General features: G+C 37.6%; 3 protein-coding genes across 3 annotated transcripts; 1 reads left to right on the forward strand and 2 right to left on the reverse strand.

Moving 5' to 3' along the window:
* The first annotated feature begins 7,154 nt into the window (after positions 1 to 7,154).
* On the forward strand, positions 7,155 to 9,332 carry LOC109186422 (trihelix transcription factor ASIL2). Its single transcript, XM_019336392.1, has 2 exons — positions 7,155 to 8,511; positions 9,131 to 9,332. The coding sequence occupies exon 1, from the start codon at positions 7,439 to 7,441 to the stop codon at positions 8,504 to 8,506; it is 1,068 nt and encodes a 355-aa protein (XP_019191937.1). The 5' UTR covers positions 7,155 to 7,438; the 3' UTR covers positions 8,507 to 8,511; positions 9,131 to 9,332.
* Positions 9,333 to 10,018: 686 nt separating this feature from the next.
* LOC109186421 (homoserine kinase-like) lies at positions 10,019 to 11,454 on the reverse strand. Its single transcript, XM_019336391.1, has one exon. The coding sequence runs from the start codon at positions 11,308 to 11,310 to the stop codon at positions 10,159 to 10,161; it is 1,152 nt and encodes a 383-aa protein (XP_019191936.1). The 5' UTR covers positions 11,311 to 11,454; the 3' UTR covers positions 10,019 to 10,158.
* A 1,063-nt stretch (positions 11,455 to 12,517) lies between these two features.
* On the reverse strand, positions 12,518 to 20,110 carry LOC109186417 (DNA mismatch repair protein MSH7). Its single transcript, XM_019336384.1, has 17 exons — positions 19,644 to 20,110; positions 18,599 to 19,151; positions 17,977 to 18,072; positions 17,785 to 17,840; positions 17,455 to 17,521; positions 17,128 to 17,223; positions 16,797 to 16,928; positions 16,670 to 16,703; positions 16,541 to 16,588; positions 16,162 to 16,361; positions 15,956 to 16,082; positions 15,570 to 15,847; positions 15,094 to 15,288; positions 14,403 to 14,816; positions 14,214 to 14,310; positions 13,838 to 13,965; positions 12,518 to 13,264 (listed from the first exon to the last, which is right to left on the reverse strand). The coding sequence occupies exons 1-17, from the start codon at positions 19,961 to 19,963 to the stop codon at positions 12,785 to 12,787; spliced, it is 3,321 nt and encodes a 1,106-aa protein (XP_019191929.1). The 5' UTR covers positions 19,964 to 20,110; the 3' UTR covers positions 12,518 to 12,784.
* Between the last annotated feature and the right edge of the window lie 433 nt (positions 20,111 to 20,543).

Raw genomic sequence — 20,543 nt, forward strand, 5'->3', positions numbered from 1 at the left:
CTTAGGAAGCTATGCATGATTTATGGAAAGTCTAGATCGAATTGTAGGAATATGATTTCCATTGGCATTCAAGGCTTGTATGTGTATAAAATCCCTGAATTGGAAGAAGGTTTCATACAAAGAAATATAATACCAATCGTTATCATGTGGAACCGTGTCCACCTTCCAAGGTGGACACGGTTCTATGTTCATAATTACTAAACTATATGTTCATAATTATAAAGCTATATATTCATATTTTTTTAACTTCATATTCATAATTATTGAATTCTACTGAACTATATATTCATACTTACAGAACTATATATTCATAATTATAAACAGTTTTGGAATCGTGTCCACCTTGCTAGGTGGACACGGTTCCACAGCATAATTTGCCAATATAACACATGTACAACATTCTTAAGCACTCGTTTACATAATTTCCTAGTTCTTTGTGGGTTTATGTTGATGGGCCATTTGGTTGCTAGACCATAGAACCAACAGCCCACCACTTTAATTATCGCAAATTATGCCATGGAATCGTGTTCACCGAGAATGGTGAACACAAGACAAAACGACGTCGTTTTTAGGCCCAAAAAAAAAAATTTTCGTGGATGTGGAGTTAACGGCGCGCGTTTGATCAAATTATGAATTTTCTGTTATGAGATTATGAATTTTATGAAAATTCATAATCTCATAACAGAAAATTCATAATCGCATAACAGAAAATTCATAATCTCACAACTGAAAATTCATAATCTCATAACAGAAAATTCATAATCTTATAACAGAAAATTCATAATCTCATGGTTCCAAAGTGAATGTGTAGGCATGGTTCCAAAGTGAATGTGCAGGCATGGATTCATAATTTATGAATGTCCGTGATTTCGGACGGGAATGTGTAGGCATGGTTCCAAAGTGAATGTGCAGGCATGAATTCATAATTTATGAATGTCTGAAATCTTTGTTCACCTCAAATTAAAGTGAAACCGCAAAATGTGAAAATAAAGAAGAAAAGTCACGCAATTAATTAAGAAAAAAAAAAAGAAAAAAAAAAGATAACGGTGTACTAACACCGTTGGAACCGTGTTCACCATGAATGGTGAACACGGTTCCATGGCATAAGGTCTGTTTAATTATCCAATTCTCTCTCTCTCTTCCTCTTTCTCTCTCTTTCGTTTCTCATTTTTTATTCTTTATTTTTGGAAAAACAATCATTATATCATGGACCAAAGTTAAGTTTTCAATTCAAGCTTATATCAATAATATATACACTAGATCTATAAGAGATGAATACTTGGTAAATACACAAGTATTTATAGCTAAATACATATAGAAAAATATGAAAGTGGTTTCTACCAATAAATAAAAGCTAACTAAATAAATACCAATAAATATAAACTCCTGAAGAACATATCTTTTTCTTAACACGCCCTCGCGAGATGGAAGATCCGACTCCAATCTCGGGTTTGAAGTGTAAAAATAATCCTCAACCAAGAAGTATGGTAAGCAAATCAACCACCTGTTCAAATGACCACACATGTTGAACACACAAGGATTATTTGCAACACATTCACGAACGTAACAAAGAAATAGTCCAACGCTAAACGCTTCATCCCGGAATGAAACATGTACTAGATTCTTGCGTACACAAGTGGCACTAAGATTCTCCGTAAGTAATTTGGGAACTTTGCGTAGCACCACACCAATTTCTCCAAGAAAATTTTGAGTCCATAGCACTTCTGTATCAGCAGTCAAAGATCGAGTCACTGATCGTCGTAGAACAAACTTCCAGGAAACAACATTTGAACTGAAATAAATCACGTATGCAATTGTAAATTGACCATATGCATGAATATTACCACAATAAGAATCAAAATAAACCGATACAGTGACACACCACATCTCAATAAAAACCCAAAATACAACATCCCTTTCAAATAACGAAACAATCATTTAACGGCCTACCAGTGAGAATCTGTTGGGGTATGCCTAAATTGCGCCAAGCGATTTCCCACAAAGAATATGTCTGAGCGAGTATACTCAAATACTGTAACCTGTCAATTACCCAACGGTATAGCTGAGCATCCACAAATTGACCATCATCCTCTTGTAAAGCGGAGGACGAACAAAGAGGTGTAGCAACCTCCTTCACCTCGTCATCTGAAACTACTCCAAAAGAATTTTTTTTAAATACTACCTTTAACTAATCAATAGAGGCTTCCATGAATAGTATAAGTTTGTTTGCAAAAAAAAAAAAAAAAAAAAAAAAAAAAAAAGTAAGATATATAGTAAAAACCCCTGTTTAGAAACTCTAATGCCCTTTCAATTCCCTACAAGTTATTCCATGACAATGATATGACTAACGGGATTGATAAGCAGAACAAAGAGATAATGAGAGATGACATCTCCTTGACCGATACCCCTAGTTAGTTGGAACCACTCATATTGCTTCACATTCCAAAGTATAACCATTTGAGGAGCTTCCACACAATTCATTGTGTTCCTCGCTTAAGAGGTGTTGAAACCAAATTTTAAGAGGGTAGCACAAATAAAGCCCCAATCAAACTTGTCATGGACTTTTTATAAATCCACGTACTTTGAGCACCATGTAGCCCGACCTTGTTCCATGTCTTCTATTTCATCGAGTTGATCGAGCACATTTTGATAAACAAATATGTGTAGGAGTCCATTGCATGACAATCAAGTAGAGGTCCATAACCATCCAGGGGCTTTCATACTTGGCATACTCGTAGTGCTCAAGAGAAGCAAACTTTGGCCAAAGAGGCAAAGAATACTTGTTTCTAAGAGCTACTAGGTCCAATGATGCTTTGAGGGTGCTACATGGCCTTAACACTGTGAATAAAATATGGACAACTCACAACTCTACCGATGATCATTTTAATGATCAAGATGCGCACCCAAGGACACCTAAACCTAATTATCTTCTCATTCTTAGTTAACTCAATGACTGAGCAGTCCACTTCATCATTGTCTTCGGCCAAATTTTTTATGATTAGAGATGTCGAAATCCTCTACCCCGAGTTGTCGAACACCTTAAAAGTTAATGTGACTAGCAAGCGTATCCTTATATGAAAATCTCTACATGGAGGCATTGAGACCACTCTCTTCTACTTTTGATGTCTCTATGACAACATCCTCAAAGCTAGCTAGGCACTAAGTTGTTTGAAGTTGCCTTTGCCTTCTTGGTGTTACATTCTAGCAAGTCCTCGTCCTCTAATGAACGCATTAATAAGAACTTATTTTGAAATTACATGCTAGAAATTTTTTTATTATAGATTTCAACATGGTAATTATAAATCATATTTCTTTTTTAAAAAAATGTTAGTTACAAAAATCTCACTAATTGGAAATGAAGGAAATTTGAGGACTCACCAAAGTCAAAGGGTGATGATTACCATGATGTAAAGTCAAAGGTGATGATGATTACCATGACTTAAAGTCAAAGCACAAAACTCGGACTTTTTTAATTAACATACTGTCATTAATTCTCTTATAAAAAGGCTGAACTTTAGCTAATTTTAAGTCTCCGTGACCTCACTCTATCTTAAGATCTTGTAGAAAAATAAATTATGAAATATATTTTAATGAGTTATAAACAAAAAAATTTACTTTCTATAGTGGTGCCTGCATAATTAATACACGAAGTTTTTAGCATACTCTACTGAATTTTTAAACTCAACTACTTAAACAATCTCAAATACCCACAATTATAAGGAACACTTAGCTTCCAGGTTCATGTAAAATGGAGGGATAAGCTCTTGATAATAGACACACACAACGATGCATATGGTTGACCAGGCGAATTATTATTATTATTATTATTATTATTATTATTATTATTATTATATATATATATATATATATATATATATATATATAATTGTGACATTTATCAAATATCATATCATTAGAAAAACATTTAATAAATAAATAATGTCTAAAATAACATTTTTATATTTGTTAACTACTCATACTTGAACTTGGTTTAAATCAAATTTTATTTATAATCCTTATATAATATTATAAATTGACTAAATAAAGTCACGTAAAATTATTTTTAAAAACATTATTTGTTAAGAAAAAGTTTGATGTGCGTAATATTATGTAAACTTATACTCCATAATAATTATCCGAAATTATGTGTCTATGAATTTTCGTGGTATATATTATGTAATTCTCGAACTTAAATTCTTAAGATTTTTATCAAACTGATGAGCAATTGTTATTAATTAAAACTAATAAAACACAATAACATATTATTATATAAAAATATGGTTTAATTTACTTCAATTCATTCGCTTTTGTTTCATGTTATGTTATCACCCATGAAGAATTGAATACATGCAATTTGATTTTCAATTGCTTTAATTCTATTTTACAACAACAGCTATTATGTTTGCATGCATTGTTACATACGTTAAGACAACATCGGAGATTATTAAACTAACGTTTTGTCTCTGCTTTTACCAATTTTGTTGTCGTTCCATCCTCCAAAGCCCTTGTCTCCGCCGCTTCCGAATCCGCCGCCAAACCCTCCACCTTCTCCAACTCCTCCGTCGTCGCCGCCTTTACCAAACCCGCCGCCGAAGCCTCCGCCTTCCCCTCCTCCGGGGCCGCCTTTACCGAATCCTCCTCCAAAGCCTCCGCCTTCTCCTCCTCCGGTGCCTTTACCATACCCGCCGCCGAATCCTCCTCCCATCCCACCACCTTTGTCAGCGCCCCAATTATCATCACCTCCATCGTCACCGCCACTTTTCCCGAATCCGCCGCCAAAGCCCCCACCTTCCCCTGAACCTCCGGGGCCGCCGCCTTTTCCGTATCCGCCGCCTCCGCCTCCGCCTTCCCCTCCTCCGGGGCCGCCTTTTCCGAAACCTCCTCCTCCGCCCCCGCCCTCCCCTCCTCCGGAGCCTTTACCGAACCCGCCCCCAAAACCTCCACCAAACCCTCCACCACCTTTCTTTTTGCCCCAATTACCAAATCCACCGTCACCGTCACCATCTCCGTCGTCAAACGGCCCCCCAAACTTTCCAACGCCCCAGTCAGTAGTATCTCCATTAATGCCTTTACCAAAGCCTCCATCAAGATCTCCAATCAAACCTCCAATTCCACCAACGTTGCTTATGCCCCCTCCACATAGTATATTACCTGGCCCACACCCTGGTGCAGGTGTAACCGGAGGCCACCCACAACAACCACCTCCCGGCACCGCCGGTGTAGCTGGAGGACCACCTCCCGGAGTAGCCGGAGGGCCAACTCCGGGCACAAGAGTAGCCGGAGGACCAACTGCAGGCACGGGTGTAGCCGGAGGACCAACTGCCGGCACGGGTGTAGCCGGAGGACCAACTCCGGGCACAGGAGTAGCCGGAGGACCAACTCCCGGCACAGGTGTCGCCGGAGGGACAACTCCGGGGAGAGGTGGCAATAGTCCTCCATGCAAAAAGTGGTCAATCTTTCCAAGACAATCAGGTTTTGCAGTAAAAGTAGCAGCACTAAGCTTAGCGAAGAGAGCAAAGAATATGCATGACAGAAAAATGGCGTCTTTCTTGATCTTCACCATTTTGAGAGTGTGTAGGTACAAAGTGTTGTATTGCAAGCTGGGAATTTATATAATGGGGTATCCGTTACATGCACAATTAATAATGAGTTTATCAACTACTAAACTCATTCCTATCAGCGCCCATTTATTTCTCTTCACAGAATTACATAAAAGAATAGTAATAAATGATCGAAAGTCTGATTATGGTTGGGTAAGTCTCACTTTAATTACTACACCTCTATTCAACTCTATTAATTGAAGCTACACATGCACTTACGTAACATTCTATATATATGCAGTCATCTATGGATTTATTTTTTTTTAATCTAAGTATATTACATTGATTTTTAACTAATAAGATAGAGTCAAATTGCCTATAATCAAACATTATCTATATGATAAGGGGTGTTTGGTAAAAAGTTATTTTCAACATTACCTAAGAATCATTATTGTATGGACCATATTTTGTATATTATAAAATAAGCTAAGGTACATTCAGTACAAACTATTTTGTATAATATACATTCAGTACACGAATAATGTATATTTAGTATATTAAAAATGTACTTTTTGTTATGGTCCACACAATTTTTATTTTTATTTTTTTTGGTGTCAACCACAATGTGATCCAGGTCCGAGCCCAGATTATTCTAGAATTCTTCCCCACAAAGAGAGCTCATTTACTACTTGAACTACTTTATTAGGTTGTCCAAACAATAATTTGCCATTACCTAATTCACCTTTAAAAATCAAATAAATAAATCATCAAGAATAAACCCACGAGCCCAACTTGCTATTAGAACTTCTGTTGGCGCATTCAAAAGTGGGCTTCTGCGTGTTGTAATCAAATATACTGACAACGTAAAATGAAAAGAATATATGGGATGATTTGGAATTTATATTAATGGGCCTCCAAAATACAAGCGTAAAGTACCTCCAACCATCCTAGGATTCCTAGCCCAAAACTTGAATATGGCCTTAGAGTTGAGTGTAGTGGTTCATCGCTTAACTTAATATCACGATTGAAAATGACAATGTAGTGGGGCTCGAATGTCATTGAAAACATGAGAATGATAACGTATGAATTGGATCCCTTGTGCACGTATGAAGATTAGGGTTTGATCGGTAGACTGATTGCACGTCTCACGACTCAACAGTTACTCTAAGGTCATTATCCTACGGGCTTAAGATTAGTCCGACGAAATTGGAATTACCTAAGTATTTTTTTTTTAAAATGAGACTACAAGAGGAAATTCCTAATGGTTATACTATAGACCAAAATTCACCTAATTAAAAAGATGGAAATTCCTAATGACACTAATATTAGATTTCCATATAAGAGTTTATGGGTTCCCGTCTCAGTGGAGACGGTATTGACTATTTATGTATACTACATTGTAATGGATGGAGTCAATAATAGCTTTCAAAAAAATTACAAATTAATAACTAAAGTGGTAATTTAATGTTTTTAATAACATGATGAATATTTTTTGTTTTCAGAGGTTTTGGGTGATGGGACTTTATCCAAGGACCAAGCGGACCAAGCCAATAGGCATCTTATTGACAGAAAGTAAAATAAAAGTGAGGGCAGAAGCGTAAACACGATCTTAGCTCTGAGAACTCTTTGACACCTCAGTTCCCAATCTCCCCTCTTTTCTTCCACTATCAAAACCCTAATCTCCGAGATCAGAGCTCCAAGGTCTGTAATTCCTTTCATTTTTCCCTTTCTTATTTTGAAGTTTCCTTCAAACCCATATCAATTTCGCCTCTAATTTTGGTTTTCAACAATAAAGTTCTCCAATTTTCTGTCAAGAATAAGGGGGGAAAAAACCCAATTTATTTATATAGATATAAAGAAAGAGGTTCGAGCTGGCGGGGAGAAGATATTCCGAAGATATGGATGATTCTGATGATGAAGGAAGGTACTCACAAAAACCCACTTCTGTTTACAGCTTTTCTTCTCGATCGAGACGCCCAATTAGGAACCCTAGCTCTTATCCTAAAGACACCCATTATAGTAGATACAAGAACGAATATGAATACGATGATACTGAAGAGTCTGATGAAGGAGAAGATGATCCGGAATTCAACGGGGGGGCTGAGAATGGGTATGATTTCAGGAACAAGAAGAAAAGAAAGATGGAGTCTTTAGCGTCAAATTACGAGTTTGCCCCTCGTGCCGTGGGAAATTTACAAGGAACTACGCGAGGTGGAGGGAGCTCGAGGGGGGCGTGGAGTGAGGAGGAGAGTTTCGTGTTGTTGGAGGTGTGGGGGGAGAGATATTTGGAGTTGGGGAGGAGAAGTTTGAGGGGTGAGGATTGGGTTGATGTAGCTGAGAAGGTTTCAGAGCTGATTGGGGTGGAGAAGAGCGAGATCGACTGTAGGAATCAGTTGGATGTGTTGAAGAAGAAGTACAAGAAGGAGAGGGAGAAGATGGAGAAAATGGGAGGTGGGTTTTCGAGCAAGTGGCCTTTTTTCAAGAAAATGGATGTATTGATGAATTTGAGGATGAAAGGGCATTGTGGGTTGGGTTGTGGGGTTGATTCTGGCGAGTACGTGTTTATGGACCCTCGAATGTATTTAGATAGGTCTAACGTTATGGATGAGATGAGGGATAGTCCTGCAGGATCGGATGTAGATAACGAGGACGAGCAAGAAGAGATGGAAGGGGATGCAGGATGGGAGGAAGACGAGGAATCTGCCAAGTTGTTAGCCGAGTCGATTCAAAGGTTCGGGGATATATATGAGAAGATTGAGAATAGTAAGAGGAAACAAATGATGGAATTGGAAAAGATGAAGTGGGAATTCCAGAGGGAATTGGAGATGCAAAAGAAGCAAATTGTTGAGAGGGCACAGGCAGAAATTGCTAAGATAAGGGATACAGAAGATAGCGGTGGGGATGATGATGAAGACGATGAAGAGGAGGAGAACAATAATGTTTCAGCTGAGAAGCTCAATGGGTGATGCAGGTGATTAAATATAGTTATGGACATTTACTATTCAATAAGCCCTATGAAAGAATATATCACTCTCCTATCTGTTATTTTCTTATATGTCTGTATTTGTAGCATTTTACTTTTAGTTGTTTATGGTAATTGATAACATATGATAGGAATCTTCAATGCTACCTATGTAGATTGTTTGCTTTTCTTGTTTCTTGGTTAGAATTGCTAACGTTTTACTTTCATTTGGTAAAGATAAATTAGACTTCGGTTTTCTACTATGCAAATGTCCTTTTGAAAGAGCTGAGTGCAGTAGTTGTGCTATTTTTTCTACATATCCTCTGTGTTTATCAATCCACTTCAAGTTTATATACAGATTTTGGACCTCACAAAAACTGTGACAAAATTTAGTATGGTAAGTTTGACATTCTGTCAAGTGAGATTTATTATAGAGTAATCCTGAGTCTTTATTTTATTTTTAATCGTTTAACCTTAGATGAATATGCTATATGCCTCATTCTTTTACATGTTCTCAGGCCATTGCCCTTATGAGTATGGTGACCCTTTACTTTGAGAAAACATATTTCGAAAGCTTTAACTATTTGAGAAAATGTCATGTCTCAAATGGTTAAATTCTTGTTTGCAGGGCATAGTGGGAAGAAGATGATTAGAGAGCAGAAGTCATGTGTTCTCGAGCAACTTTTCTTTTTTCTTTTTTTTCTTGTATTGTAAGCAGCTGATGGATGAATTGGCTTTAATACTGCATAATTTGCACTTTTGTTTATTGATTAGATTATGACAATGAAGTTGAAAGTTAGCTCAAATAAGAATTTCTACTTTTCATTTTAGCACATATTTGTTTATTTGCAGGTGCGACATTTGAATCTGTTGCTTGTCATTTTGTTGTTGCACAAAACATAACTATACTTATATATCATCATAGAATTTTCCATATGATGAAACATTATAAACACCTCCTTAAGTTGGTAGCAATACATGTAGAGAGTCAAATTTCATTAATACACATTGCATTCTTGTGACACTCCAGGCGCCTTCGCACCTTGGCCCGACAATTTGTGGAGGATACACGTTGCATTTTGTAGTACGGATCAAGTTTGGCAGCCGCAGTATGGTAGATTATGAGCAAAGACATATAGTTTGTGGAAGATAGTTTGTGGAAGATACTCATTGCATTCTGTAGTACCAGATAGCAGATTATGAGCAAAGACATAGTTTGTGGAAGATACACATTGCATTCTGTAGTACCAGATAGCAGATTATGAGCAAAGATTGAGCATGACAGACGCAGTGTAGGAGTCTGATTATAGGCAAAGACACAAGATCGAGCCTAATAGTTGCAGTGTGAGAGTGATCGAGCCTAATAGTTGCAGTGTGAGAGTTACATCCAATGTCCTGAGTTTCGGTGAGCTCCTACCCCTCCATTATCCTATGAGGACGAGAAAATTTTGTCTTATGTGAGCAAGATAGCAACACACAAGTACCTCTGATCTTCCACTTCCACCAGTAATAGATAACAATATGAAATTGATGATATAAGTTTATTTTGAATTAAAAGTTACTCTTTCTTATTACTGTGGGGATCTCCGAGTTTGAAATTGGATGGAAAAACTACATTCTTGAAATAAAATGAAATTTTGCATTGCATAATCATAATCATAATCTGGGTTCACTGCTGACAACCCTAGCACCAACCCTATCAAGCCTCTTCACCATAGCCAAAGCCTTGAGATGCCCTTCCTGGAAGAAGGCTTCCACCATTCTTTTCCCAATCTCCATTCCTCTTTCTTCATCATCCGTAACTGCCACTGCAGTGGGTCCGGCGCCGCTAATGGTGCACCCGAAAGCTCCTGCCTCAATAGCCGCCTTCTTCACTGCCTCCATCCCAGGAATCAATGGAGCTCTTCTCGGCTCCACTATCTTATCCGACGACAGAGCCTTTCCCAGCCCCGGCAAGTCTCCTTGCAGAACAGACGCCACCAGAGCTCCGGCCTGACTGCAGTTCCACACATGGCTGGACATCGGTATTTCCGCCGGCAGCGCCGCCCTCATCTTCTTCGTGGGAGCTTCGAATTCTGGGTTCACCATCACAAAGAGGAGGTTTTTTTCTTGTGGGAATTTCAATTGGATCAGCTCCAATGGATCGTAGCTCCGAATGAGCACAAACCCTCCCATGATAGAAGGCGCCACGTTGTCCGCGTGGTAGCCGGAGACCTTAGATTCCGATTCTAGGCCGGCGAAGACGAGGTCGGAGACGGACAATCGGCTGCCGAATAGGTCATTGACGGCGACGGCGGCGGCGGCAGCGCTGGCGGCGCTGGACCCTAATCCACTCCCCAAAGGCAAGCCCTTGTTTAGGGAGAGGGAGAGCCCGACAGATCGGATATTAAGCATCTTCATAACGGCAATGGCGGCAATACCGGCACAGTTGGAGAGCGGATCCTTGCTGAGCTTATTCCCATCTCCGGAGATTTCGGAAATGGAGACTTGTCCGGGAGGAACGTCTGGATCAACGCGGACGGTGACGAAATCGCCGATTCCATCGACGGCGCAGCCGAGGAAGTCGAAGCCGGGGCCAAGATTAGCGACGGTGGCAGGTGCAAAAGACTTGACGGAAGCGTAAACGGGTTCTGGGTCAGAAACGGTGAGGGAGGAATACGTGAGCGCAGAAAAGAGTGGGCTGCTTCGGCTGATATTAATGGCGGAGAAAGGAATCAGAGGATTGGGTTGTTTTGTAGAGGAGGAGACGGAGGGTTTCAGTCTACTCAGATTTAGTGAAGATGACGGCTGATAAAAGGTAGCCGCCATTGAAAAGGAGTCGAGTGAGAGTGAACTTGGGTTTGAAGGGGCAGACCAAAAACCTTAATTTGACGCTTAAATTCTTGTTTGCAGAATTGCAGGGCGTAGTGGGAAGAAGATGATTGGAGAGCAGAAGACGTGCTCTTGAGCAACTTTATTTTTTATTTGCATTTTGGCACATTTTGTTCATATGCACGTGCAGCATTTCAATCAGTTGCTTGCTTGTTATTTTGTTGTTGCACTAAACATGAAATTGGCCCCTTTAAGTTAATAATAGTGTAATTGATTTCTTAGATCAATTCAAAATTTCTAAACAGGTAAAATTGTTCAATTAAGTCTAAATCAATCTATTTAGTAAGTTAATGCACTCTTATTTAAATATTTATTTTTAAATACAACAACCGGTTGTCGACAGCTAAGGGCTGTCTCCTTCGTGGCTATTTGGTGATAATAGCTATAGCTGGAGAAAGTATGAACAGAAAAGGTCAAAGAAGTGAGTATCCATAGAGTTACTACAAATGCACACATCCAAGAAGAAAGTAGAGCGATCCCATAAGAGTCATATTACAAAAATTATCTACAAGGGTGCTCACAATTGAAACATATGACTCATCTCAACTAAAAGTTTAAGTGACCTTTGACATGAGTTGACTATGATACTAAATTGAAACATGTGATCCATCTCAACTAAAAAGTTAAACTGATAGTTAAATTACACATATATTATGTTCAACACTCTCAACCACCAAAAACCTCCAAGGCAGCATTTAGATTTGAAAATGCAAAACAAGATGGAATCGCAAGGCAACATTTGGATTTGAAAATGCAAAACAAGATGGAACTATTAGCATTGGTGATCCTATTTGGAAAAATGTGCAAAATGGATCTGGTGCTGGAACTCTTGAGATAGAGAGGATCTTAAACGAAGGCCGCCATAGCTGCCGCTTTTGTTTTAGAAATTTTATCTCATCTCTGAAATTTGAAACAATGCCACTCTTGTTCTAGATCTGAGACGAGAATAACCATGACCGTCAACCATCATTCTTAAACGAGGACAGCCACCCGCAGCCGAAACTAGTGGCTATTTTTAAAAAAACAAAAATAAAACATAATTAAAAAAAAAAAAAAAAAAAAAAAAAAAAAAACAAAAACAAAAACAAAAACAAAACATGCATCAACACAAAAATAACTAACCTGCAAAACATGTTAATTTGGATTCAATTGAACAATTTAAGAAACTTAATTACACTACCCGCTTGACTTAAAAGGCTAATTTGACTCATTTTCCATACTAATATCATGAGTGAATGTCTATTTGAAAGCGAACTGATAATTATATACACGACGCGATAGCTCTATTCTGGCTCGATTGAGATAGTAAAAAAAGCCCTAGTACACCTAATATAGGGAGCATATAATATATTCACCGGAAAATTATCACTAGCCTGCTCAAACAGGATTTTGTTATAGGGATTTTACTTTACTACTGATGCGATGCGGCTGAGTTGAGGAATCCATCTGAGCTTCTTAGCTCGTGCCACATGCAAAACAACGTATCAAATGCGTCCTCATCAAGCTCGCTCACTCCCGACTTGGAGATGAGTACCAGAGACTTCAACCACTCTTCATGGAGTGTTGAGAAGCTTGATCTCTGTTCGCTTGATCTAAAACTTTCTCCAATCTTTGTCTTCATTACTTTACCAGCCTTGGATGCAGATTCAACCACTTGTTTTGGGATCCCGGCCATGAGTGCTACTTGCATTCCGTAGCTCTCCGGACAGGCTCCAGAGGCCAGCCGGTATAGGAAAACAAGCTCCTGATCGTTGAGAGACTTCGATTTGAATGAGCAGGCCATGTGCTTCAAGATGACATGAGGATGGGATCCAAACTCCTTCGTCAGTGCATGATAGTGTGTAGCAAACAATTGGCGGCAGTTCACAATTTCCACAAGATGACGGAATACCTGAAGAGATTTTGTATTATGTTGCAAATTTCACTTTATTAAACAAAAAATAAAATGATAGAGTGCAACATCAATAAGAAACAACAGTAAAATCAAACTAATTCCAGCCAATGGAGTAAGAATTTCTTACTCCAACTCTCCAAGACCCTTTAAAGCCATGGATCACACTTCTATATTAACACTGAATCAAAACTTTCCACTTTTTTTTAAAGGAAAAGGAAATATCATTAAACATCACTTAAGTCATGAGAAACAGAAGAAGAAATAAAAAGAGGTCTAGAGTCATTCCTGACTTTACTAACTGCGTAGTAGCAAAACTAGCTAAAAGATGAGCAACCGTATTGGCTGTTTGATGCACATGACAAAACAAAACATCATGAAAACTTTCCATTTTTAGACTTAAAAGAGTTCTACAAGCAATGTAGCATCCATTTTTTATTTTGTCCTGGTAGTTATAAAATGCAATCAAAGTAAAGATATGTCACACATCATTATGCATTATTAGTATATTAAGTAGCCAACCAAGCAATGTGATTAAAACACAAGCAACAAATGGAGAAAATGGCATCTTACTGCATATGCGATAGCATATCCATCAAATGTGCTTGTCCCTCTGCCCAATTCATCAAGGAGAACAAGAGAATTCTGAGTGGCATTTTGCAACACTGATGCAGTCTCCCTACACTCTATAAAGAATGTGCCTGCAGAAGGAATAGATAGGAGAGAATGAGAACCAAACGCTTCATATGCCAAAGATTTTGTTGTCTAGCGGTAGAAGCTTGTGTGTGACTCTAGGTAGGAGACTAGGAATTCACAAGTTCAATCCTCATTCTCCTCAGGTATAGCCAAAAAAAATGTACTTCAAATCTTTTTATTAAAATGAAAGACAAGTTAAACTATTAATTATAAAAGCTGGTTCAACTTCTAAGTTTCAACACAAGGAACTTACTTTCACCAGTCATGATTCGGTCAGTGGAACCAAGACGAGTGAAGATGATGTCCACAAGTGAGAGAGTACATGCCTCGCAAGGCACATAGCAGCCCATCTGCAACAAATAGAAAACAAAAATAATAAAATCTCTCGACTCCAGAAATCCAAGTAGCATCTACCTTATGAAAGTTCCAGAACAACACTAACCTGGGCCATCACAACAGCCAGACATGTGGCACGTAAAAGTGTAGACTTTCCACCCATATTTGGTCCAGTTAACAGTAAAGTACAACGATTGTAGTAATCTGTCTCCCCACCGAGCTGGAGATCATTAGGAACTGGCAGCCCCTCACTTTCACTGAGGGCATAGGGGTGCCACAATCCTTTCATTTCCAGCACTGGTCCCTTATTCTCGTGTGAAAGATTTGTTGACTCTGAAAGAGGTAAGATTATTGGCCTACACATAGCTCCAGTAGAAAATGTTGCAGTAACGGCAAAAGACCTTAACACATCAACACAACCAATGGCATAAATCACTTGCGACCATTCAGTAGCCTTCTCAATAAATAACTCCATCAGAATTGATAGGGTTTCGGCATCGGACTCAGTTATATCATGATCCTGGTACCACAGGAAGAAGAAATTACTAAAAGGCTAGATTAGGTAAAATTAGATTAGTGACAACAAGCATATGTAAAAAGTAAAAGGAGTGCTTGTGTGTTTGTTTTTGTTTTGTTTTTTTGGGGTTCAGTGGGGGATGGAATATTTTAAGTCCTAATGTCTAATTCTATGAAGCCTCACCTTAACTAGACCAAGAATATGCTTTTCCATGCACAAGGCCCACAAGCATCTTGATACAGTATATAACCACTATAAAAAGAAATATGATTTAACAAACCTGGTAATTTGGGAAGTCACTGTCAATTGCCGCTTCAAATTGGGTAAGGAATTTATGCAACCCATCATTACCATGTAAAACTGGCAGTCTGAAGACTTTGGATAATGAAGAGCTCAGCTGCTCTTCCTTATGCAATAACATCAACAAATCCATGCCAATCCTCAGCCCTTTAACAAGTGATCCAAACACTTTAACCTGTTCCAAGGTAAACAAGAAGTCAAGTGTTTGTCACCAACTTCTAATTGGACTGTTCTGTTCATATATATTCATACATAATGATACTTGCTATTAATCTTCTACAATGTGAGCCTGCTACACCCTGAAGTTGAGGATAATCTCAAAGAAAAGATATTTTTTAAAAAACCATACCAACAGCATCATTTAATACTGTACTTTCAATATTTTACAATATGGCATGTGTGAAAACATGGGTGGTTTTATTAGTACAAAAGTCTCAGAAGGCAAAAAGGACGTACTCGCTGTTTCAATAATTTTCTCCCAATTGTGGGCAGCAGAAGTTCTGCAGAAGACTGATTACTAGCTTTAACACGTCCAAGCAGCCTTTCCAAATCAGGAAGCTTACGAAAGTATTGAGCAACAAATGACATTGTTTCTGAATGAGTCATAAGTTCCTCAACCACATTAAGTCTGAGGTTAACAGTATCGACGTCTTTTAATGGATGACAGATCCAGCTCCTTAGAAGCCTCTTACCGGATGATGTTATGCAATTGTCAAGATACTTGTACAGAGTCCCTGTCATACAAGTGAACAAGCTTTTAAGAGCTCATCTAAGAATTACAAAAATAAATTTGGTGGTGTCTGTCTTGGATGAGATTATAACTAAACTGTACAAGAACTTGCCTGATGGACCACCATCAGCATTATTGCCGAAAATTTCAAGATTGACTAGTGTCTGTCCATCCATTCTAAGGAAACCTCGATAGACTTCATATGTAAGGATGTCGCCATTGCGTAAAACATCATCTAACTGTAAAGAAATAAGAATCCAATAATCAACAGTATCATGTATAATTTTCAATATTACAAGCCAGTATAATAGGGCTTACCATTAGCCGCGTTAAATGACTGGCAAGTGCACCAAAAGCACAAAATGCAAGATCTTGGTGCATTACTCCATCAAAGACATGATCCCACCCATTAAGTGATCCTTTAAAGTATCCCTTCAACTGAATGAAATTTTTCACTTTTGAAGAATCAACAAAATCTGCATCTTGCTGAATGGGGGTCAATTGCGGGGCAGCAGTTCCTTTTAAGTAATAATAGGTAAAAAAAAAAAAAAAAGTCAATGTCAAATTGAGTATTCACTAGTAGTAGTAAACATAATGAATATATAATCTTTTATCCTATGTCTTCATTCATGTTTCAGCTGCATCATAGAGCCATTTGTTTTGGGGGGGGGGGGGGGGGTGGGGTGGGGAATCCAACCTGTTAACGAGTATTTCTTCAAAGCTTTCTGAGCTTCTTTTGACAGTCCTGTGGAAGAAATGAAGAATTAAAGTCAGAAGCAATTACCCATTCGACTTAGTTTAAGATAATAATAAACACACATTTTACCTCGTGAGTCATATATAACTTCCTTAGCAGATATCTGACAACAAAAAGAAAGGCACAAATATATCAAAGAGTGACTGTTCACATTATCATTGAATTACTTACAAGAAAAATACAATTAATATCGCACCTGCATCAACAAAGACCCCAAAGCTGCACAGGATGCATCATCACTGATTGAACCAACCCAAAATTTTAAAGCAGCACAATCAACAAAAGCAAACCCAAATGCAGTGGAACCCTTCTCCATATCCAAGCACCCCTATATGAAAACACCAAATAAACATAATTCTTTCCTAGTAAATCTCACATTTCTCATGATTTACAGTGCATAAGCAGAATTAGCGATAAAATTGAATTTCTATAGATTCAACAAAAAAAAATAAAAAATATTAGAGATGTATAGGACTCCAAGCAAGAGAGAGAGAGAGAGAGAGAGAGAGAGAGAGAGAGAGAGAGACCTCCTTTATGGAAAGAAGATGAACCGCATCAGGCCCAATATTACCCTCACTTGAAGTGGCAGGTGTAAGTACATTAACAAGTTTCCTTTGAATAACCTGCAAGAAATATGTTGCCAAATAATAATATTTGTCAAGGATTTATCTTATTGACAAGCATACAAGATGAGTGTTAGAAAGTAATTTTTTTAAGAGACCCAACAGTTCACAGTGATATATGTTTTTTACAAGTAAATTTAAAATAATAATAATAATAATTGCATGAGTATTTAAAATAAAATAAAATAAAAATAAAAAGTGGATAAAATCAGAGGTCCATGTTGCACTTACAGAAGTAGAACCCCTGGATTTAGCTTGCTCTGAAGTCTCTAGTTGTTCTATCCGCCCCACTTTATACCTTCAAATTTATTAATGAAAAAATGGAAAATAATAAGATCTAAAAAAGGATTTCATAGGTTAAATTTTTCATTCATTCTACTCGTTATGTAAAACATTACAAACACCTTAAGTTGGTTCCACATCCCTATAAAAGGTATGGAGTAAATAATATATCCTCTGGCTTAAAGTCAGCAGTTGTTGCTAATAGAAAATTACACATCCTCACAGGAGAAAAGTACTACTATTAACTAGAAATGCGATATTTTAAGACAATTGCCCTACCCTCGAGCTAGCAACTTCTGAACAGCATCATCAATCCCACTTTCTGATATGCCAACCTGACCACAAGATAAGAGAACAGAAAAAGTCACTTGAAATTAATTTGCAACCTTATTTGAGAAGAAAATTAACCTCAGTGCAAGCAATAAGATAGAAATACATTTGTAAGCATCAGTTTGATGTAAATGAAAATACCTGTCTACATTTTCCCACGCCACTCATGGTTATCTTCCAGTCAAGCTCCTTGTGGCCAATATCAGCATCTAGTTCATAAAGCTCATAAAACTTCCCCTGAAACATTTCAAGGCATGCCAAAAAGCAAGTATAATAAAACGTTCCAATCTATAAGTAGAAAGAAATAAACAGATATCAAGGCATGCCAAAAAAGCAAATAAAAAAGAAAGAAATTACAAAGCATGAAAATCATAGAGGCGAAAAAGATGATGCATCTACAAGAACATGAGATGATTTCTTGTCCAAAAAATAGTCCAAGTTTTTCCTCTTTCTCAAAATTGTACAAGCATCAAACTAGTCATGTTGACCATCTCCAAGATAGGGATGACAGTATATTAAAGAAGCAGAATAAATTACTAATTTTCGTTTTATTATAGCAATACATGTGGAGAGTCAGATTTCATTAACACATATTGCCTTCTGTAGTACTGGTTAGCAACACTGAAAATTTCAAACAACAGTAGCCAGGAGAGATGTACAATTGTAATTGATCTGTAACTACTAACTAGAATAGCACACTAATGATTTGTGTGCATGCAGCTAGGTGACTCAAAGCAGGGAATAAAAAAGATAAAGAACTGACCACTTTAAAGAAAAGCACCACATCCATATATCGGCATTTGACACCCCAATACTGTTTCTGAGATGCTGACATTTTTCTCAAAGCATCAGGAGGAATATACAGTGTGTTCTTGTCAAAAGAAGGATCACCTGGTCTTCTACCATTCGCATCCTTGATTCGAGAAGGATGTATCCATTCAAACTTACTAGTCATTTCAGACACCTCTTCAAGGTTCTTCCTAACAGTAATAGAATCCTGCAGGGTTTTAACTCTCTTGTTCATATTCAAGGCAGAACAGTCGCCCTTATCCTGAAGACCTTGAGCATCCTCTTGAACTCGCTTTAACCGAGGAACCAAAGGGCGTGTGCCTGGTGTTTCTGGTCCAAGAGCATCATCATTGCTCACAATAACAGAGGAGCATCCATTGTCTCCTTGTTTGATAGTTCTATTGAAACCCACAGCATTTTCCTTTGCTAAGAGTTTAGAACCCAAAGAAGCATCGCTATGTACCTCTGATCTTTCACTTCCACTAGTAACAGAGGACATCATTAAAGTACCACCACTTGCCAGGTTCCTATTTATTGTCCCAGAAAATTTGAATATGATCAATTTGAGCTCACTTAAACATGTATAAAATTATGTAGTTGAAGATATCATAGATATGCAATCAACATATCTATTTATGTATAAAACTTCCAACAACAACAATTTCCACCTTCCATCTCATCAAAAATAAATATATCAACAATATGAAATGATAATATAAGTTCAATTTGAATTAGAAGTTATTGATCTGCATGCGTTGTTACAAAGTAAATAGAACTAAAATCACAAAATTATTTACATATAAAATATAAAAATTCTTTCTAAATTAGAAAGTGTTAGAAGTTCTCTTATCAATTAATTTCTTCAAATTCTATTCAAAAATATTTTTGAAAAAAAAAAATCCAACAATTGTAAAAGGAATGTGTGAATATATTTGTTTTTCTTCTCTTCTACCAAAAACACTACTCCATATTCAAAATTGGCAAAATGCAACGCAATATTTAACTTCTCGACGAAATACCTATCCGAAAATTTGTCTCCGTTATGAAACTTCACGAACTTGTGCTTAATGCTATCGAAAACTGAAGGCTTAGTTCCGCTGCCATCGTCGTTGGTCGGGAAAATCTGACGCGGTACCTTTTCAGGAGGAGTATCGGTGCCTTTAGGTTCTTCAGTCAAATCCAAGGTGGACGGAAGCACGGCAGATTTAGTAAGCGGAGGAGCATTTTTATTGTGCTGAAGATGAGTAGGTTGATGGCCATTTAATGCGGCTCCGCCGGAACGTTGGTCCTCCGGCGAGGGTTTTTTCAAAAACGAGAGTATAGATGACTGACGTTTCATTGCCAATGCAGTGTGTGGATTAGCCGCAGCAGAGAAGAGGAGCGAAGGAAGGCTTTAGTTTAGCTTAGAGGGAGAGAGGGAGAGAAGGAGGGTAATTGGCGCGAAAGCTTCAATCACTGAGCGCGGACTGAATTGTAGAATTTTCGCAACGACTGTGAAGAGGGTGTCTATCATCGGTGACTATGAACGTTGTATTAGACGGTTTATTCCCAGCCATTGGATCTTAAGACACCTGTCATATGGTATTTAGTATTTACGCAATATTAATTTACTTCAATTTTATTAATTTATTTTTCACAAGGAAATGAGGAATAAATTTCCTTTTTTAATTTAAATTAATTTTTTTAAGTACTATTGATTTTGTTACAATGTTTGTGACTCTTTTTTTCAGAACTATTGATTTTGTTACAATGTTTGTGACTCTTTTTTTTAGTACTATTGATTTTGTTACAATGTTTGTGACTTCTTATAAGAGGGCAAAACTTATATCGTTTGACCACAAGATCTTTAGCAAATTAAAACTAATTAAAAGCATAACTGAAGTGAAAAAAAAATATTAAAACATTATGAGAACATCAAA

Source organism: Ipomoea nil, unplaced genomic scaffold, assembly GCF_001879475.1.
Source record: "Ipomoea nil cultivar Tokyo-kokei standard unplaced genomic scaffold, Asagao_1.1 scaffold1407, whole genome shotgun sequence".
Taxonomy (NCBI): Eukaryota; Viridiplantae; Streptophyta; class Magnoliopsida; order Solanales; family Convolvulaceae; genus Ipomoea; species Ipomoea nil.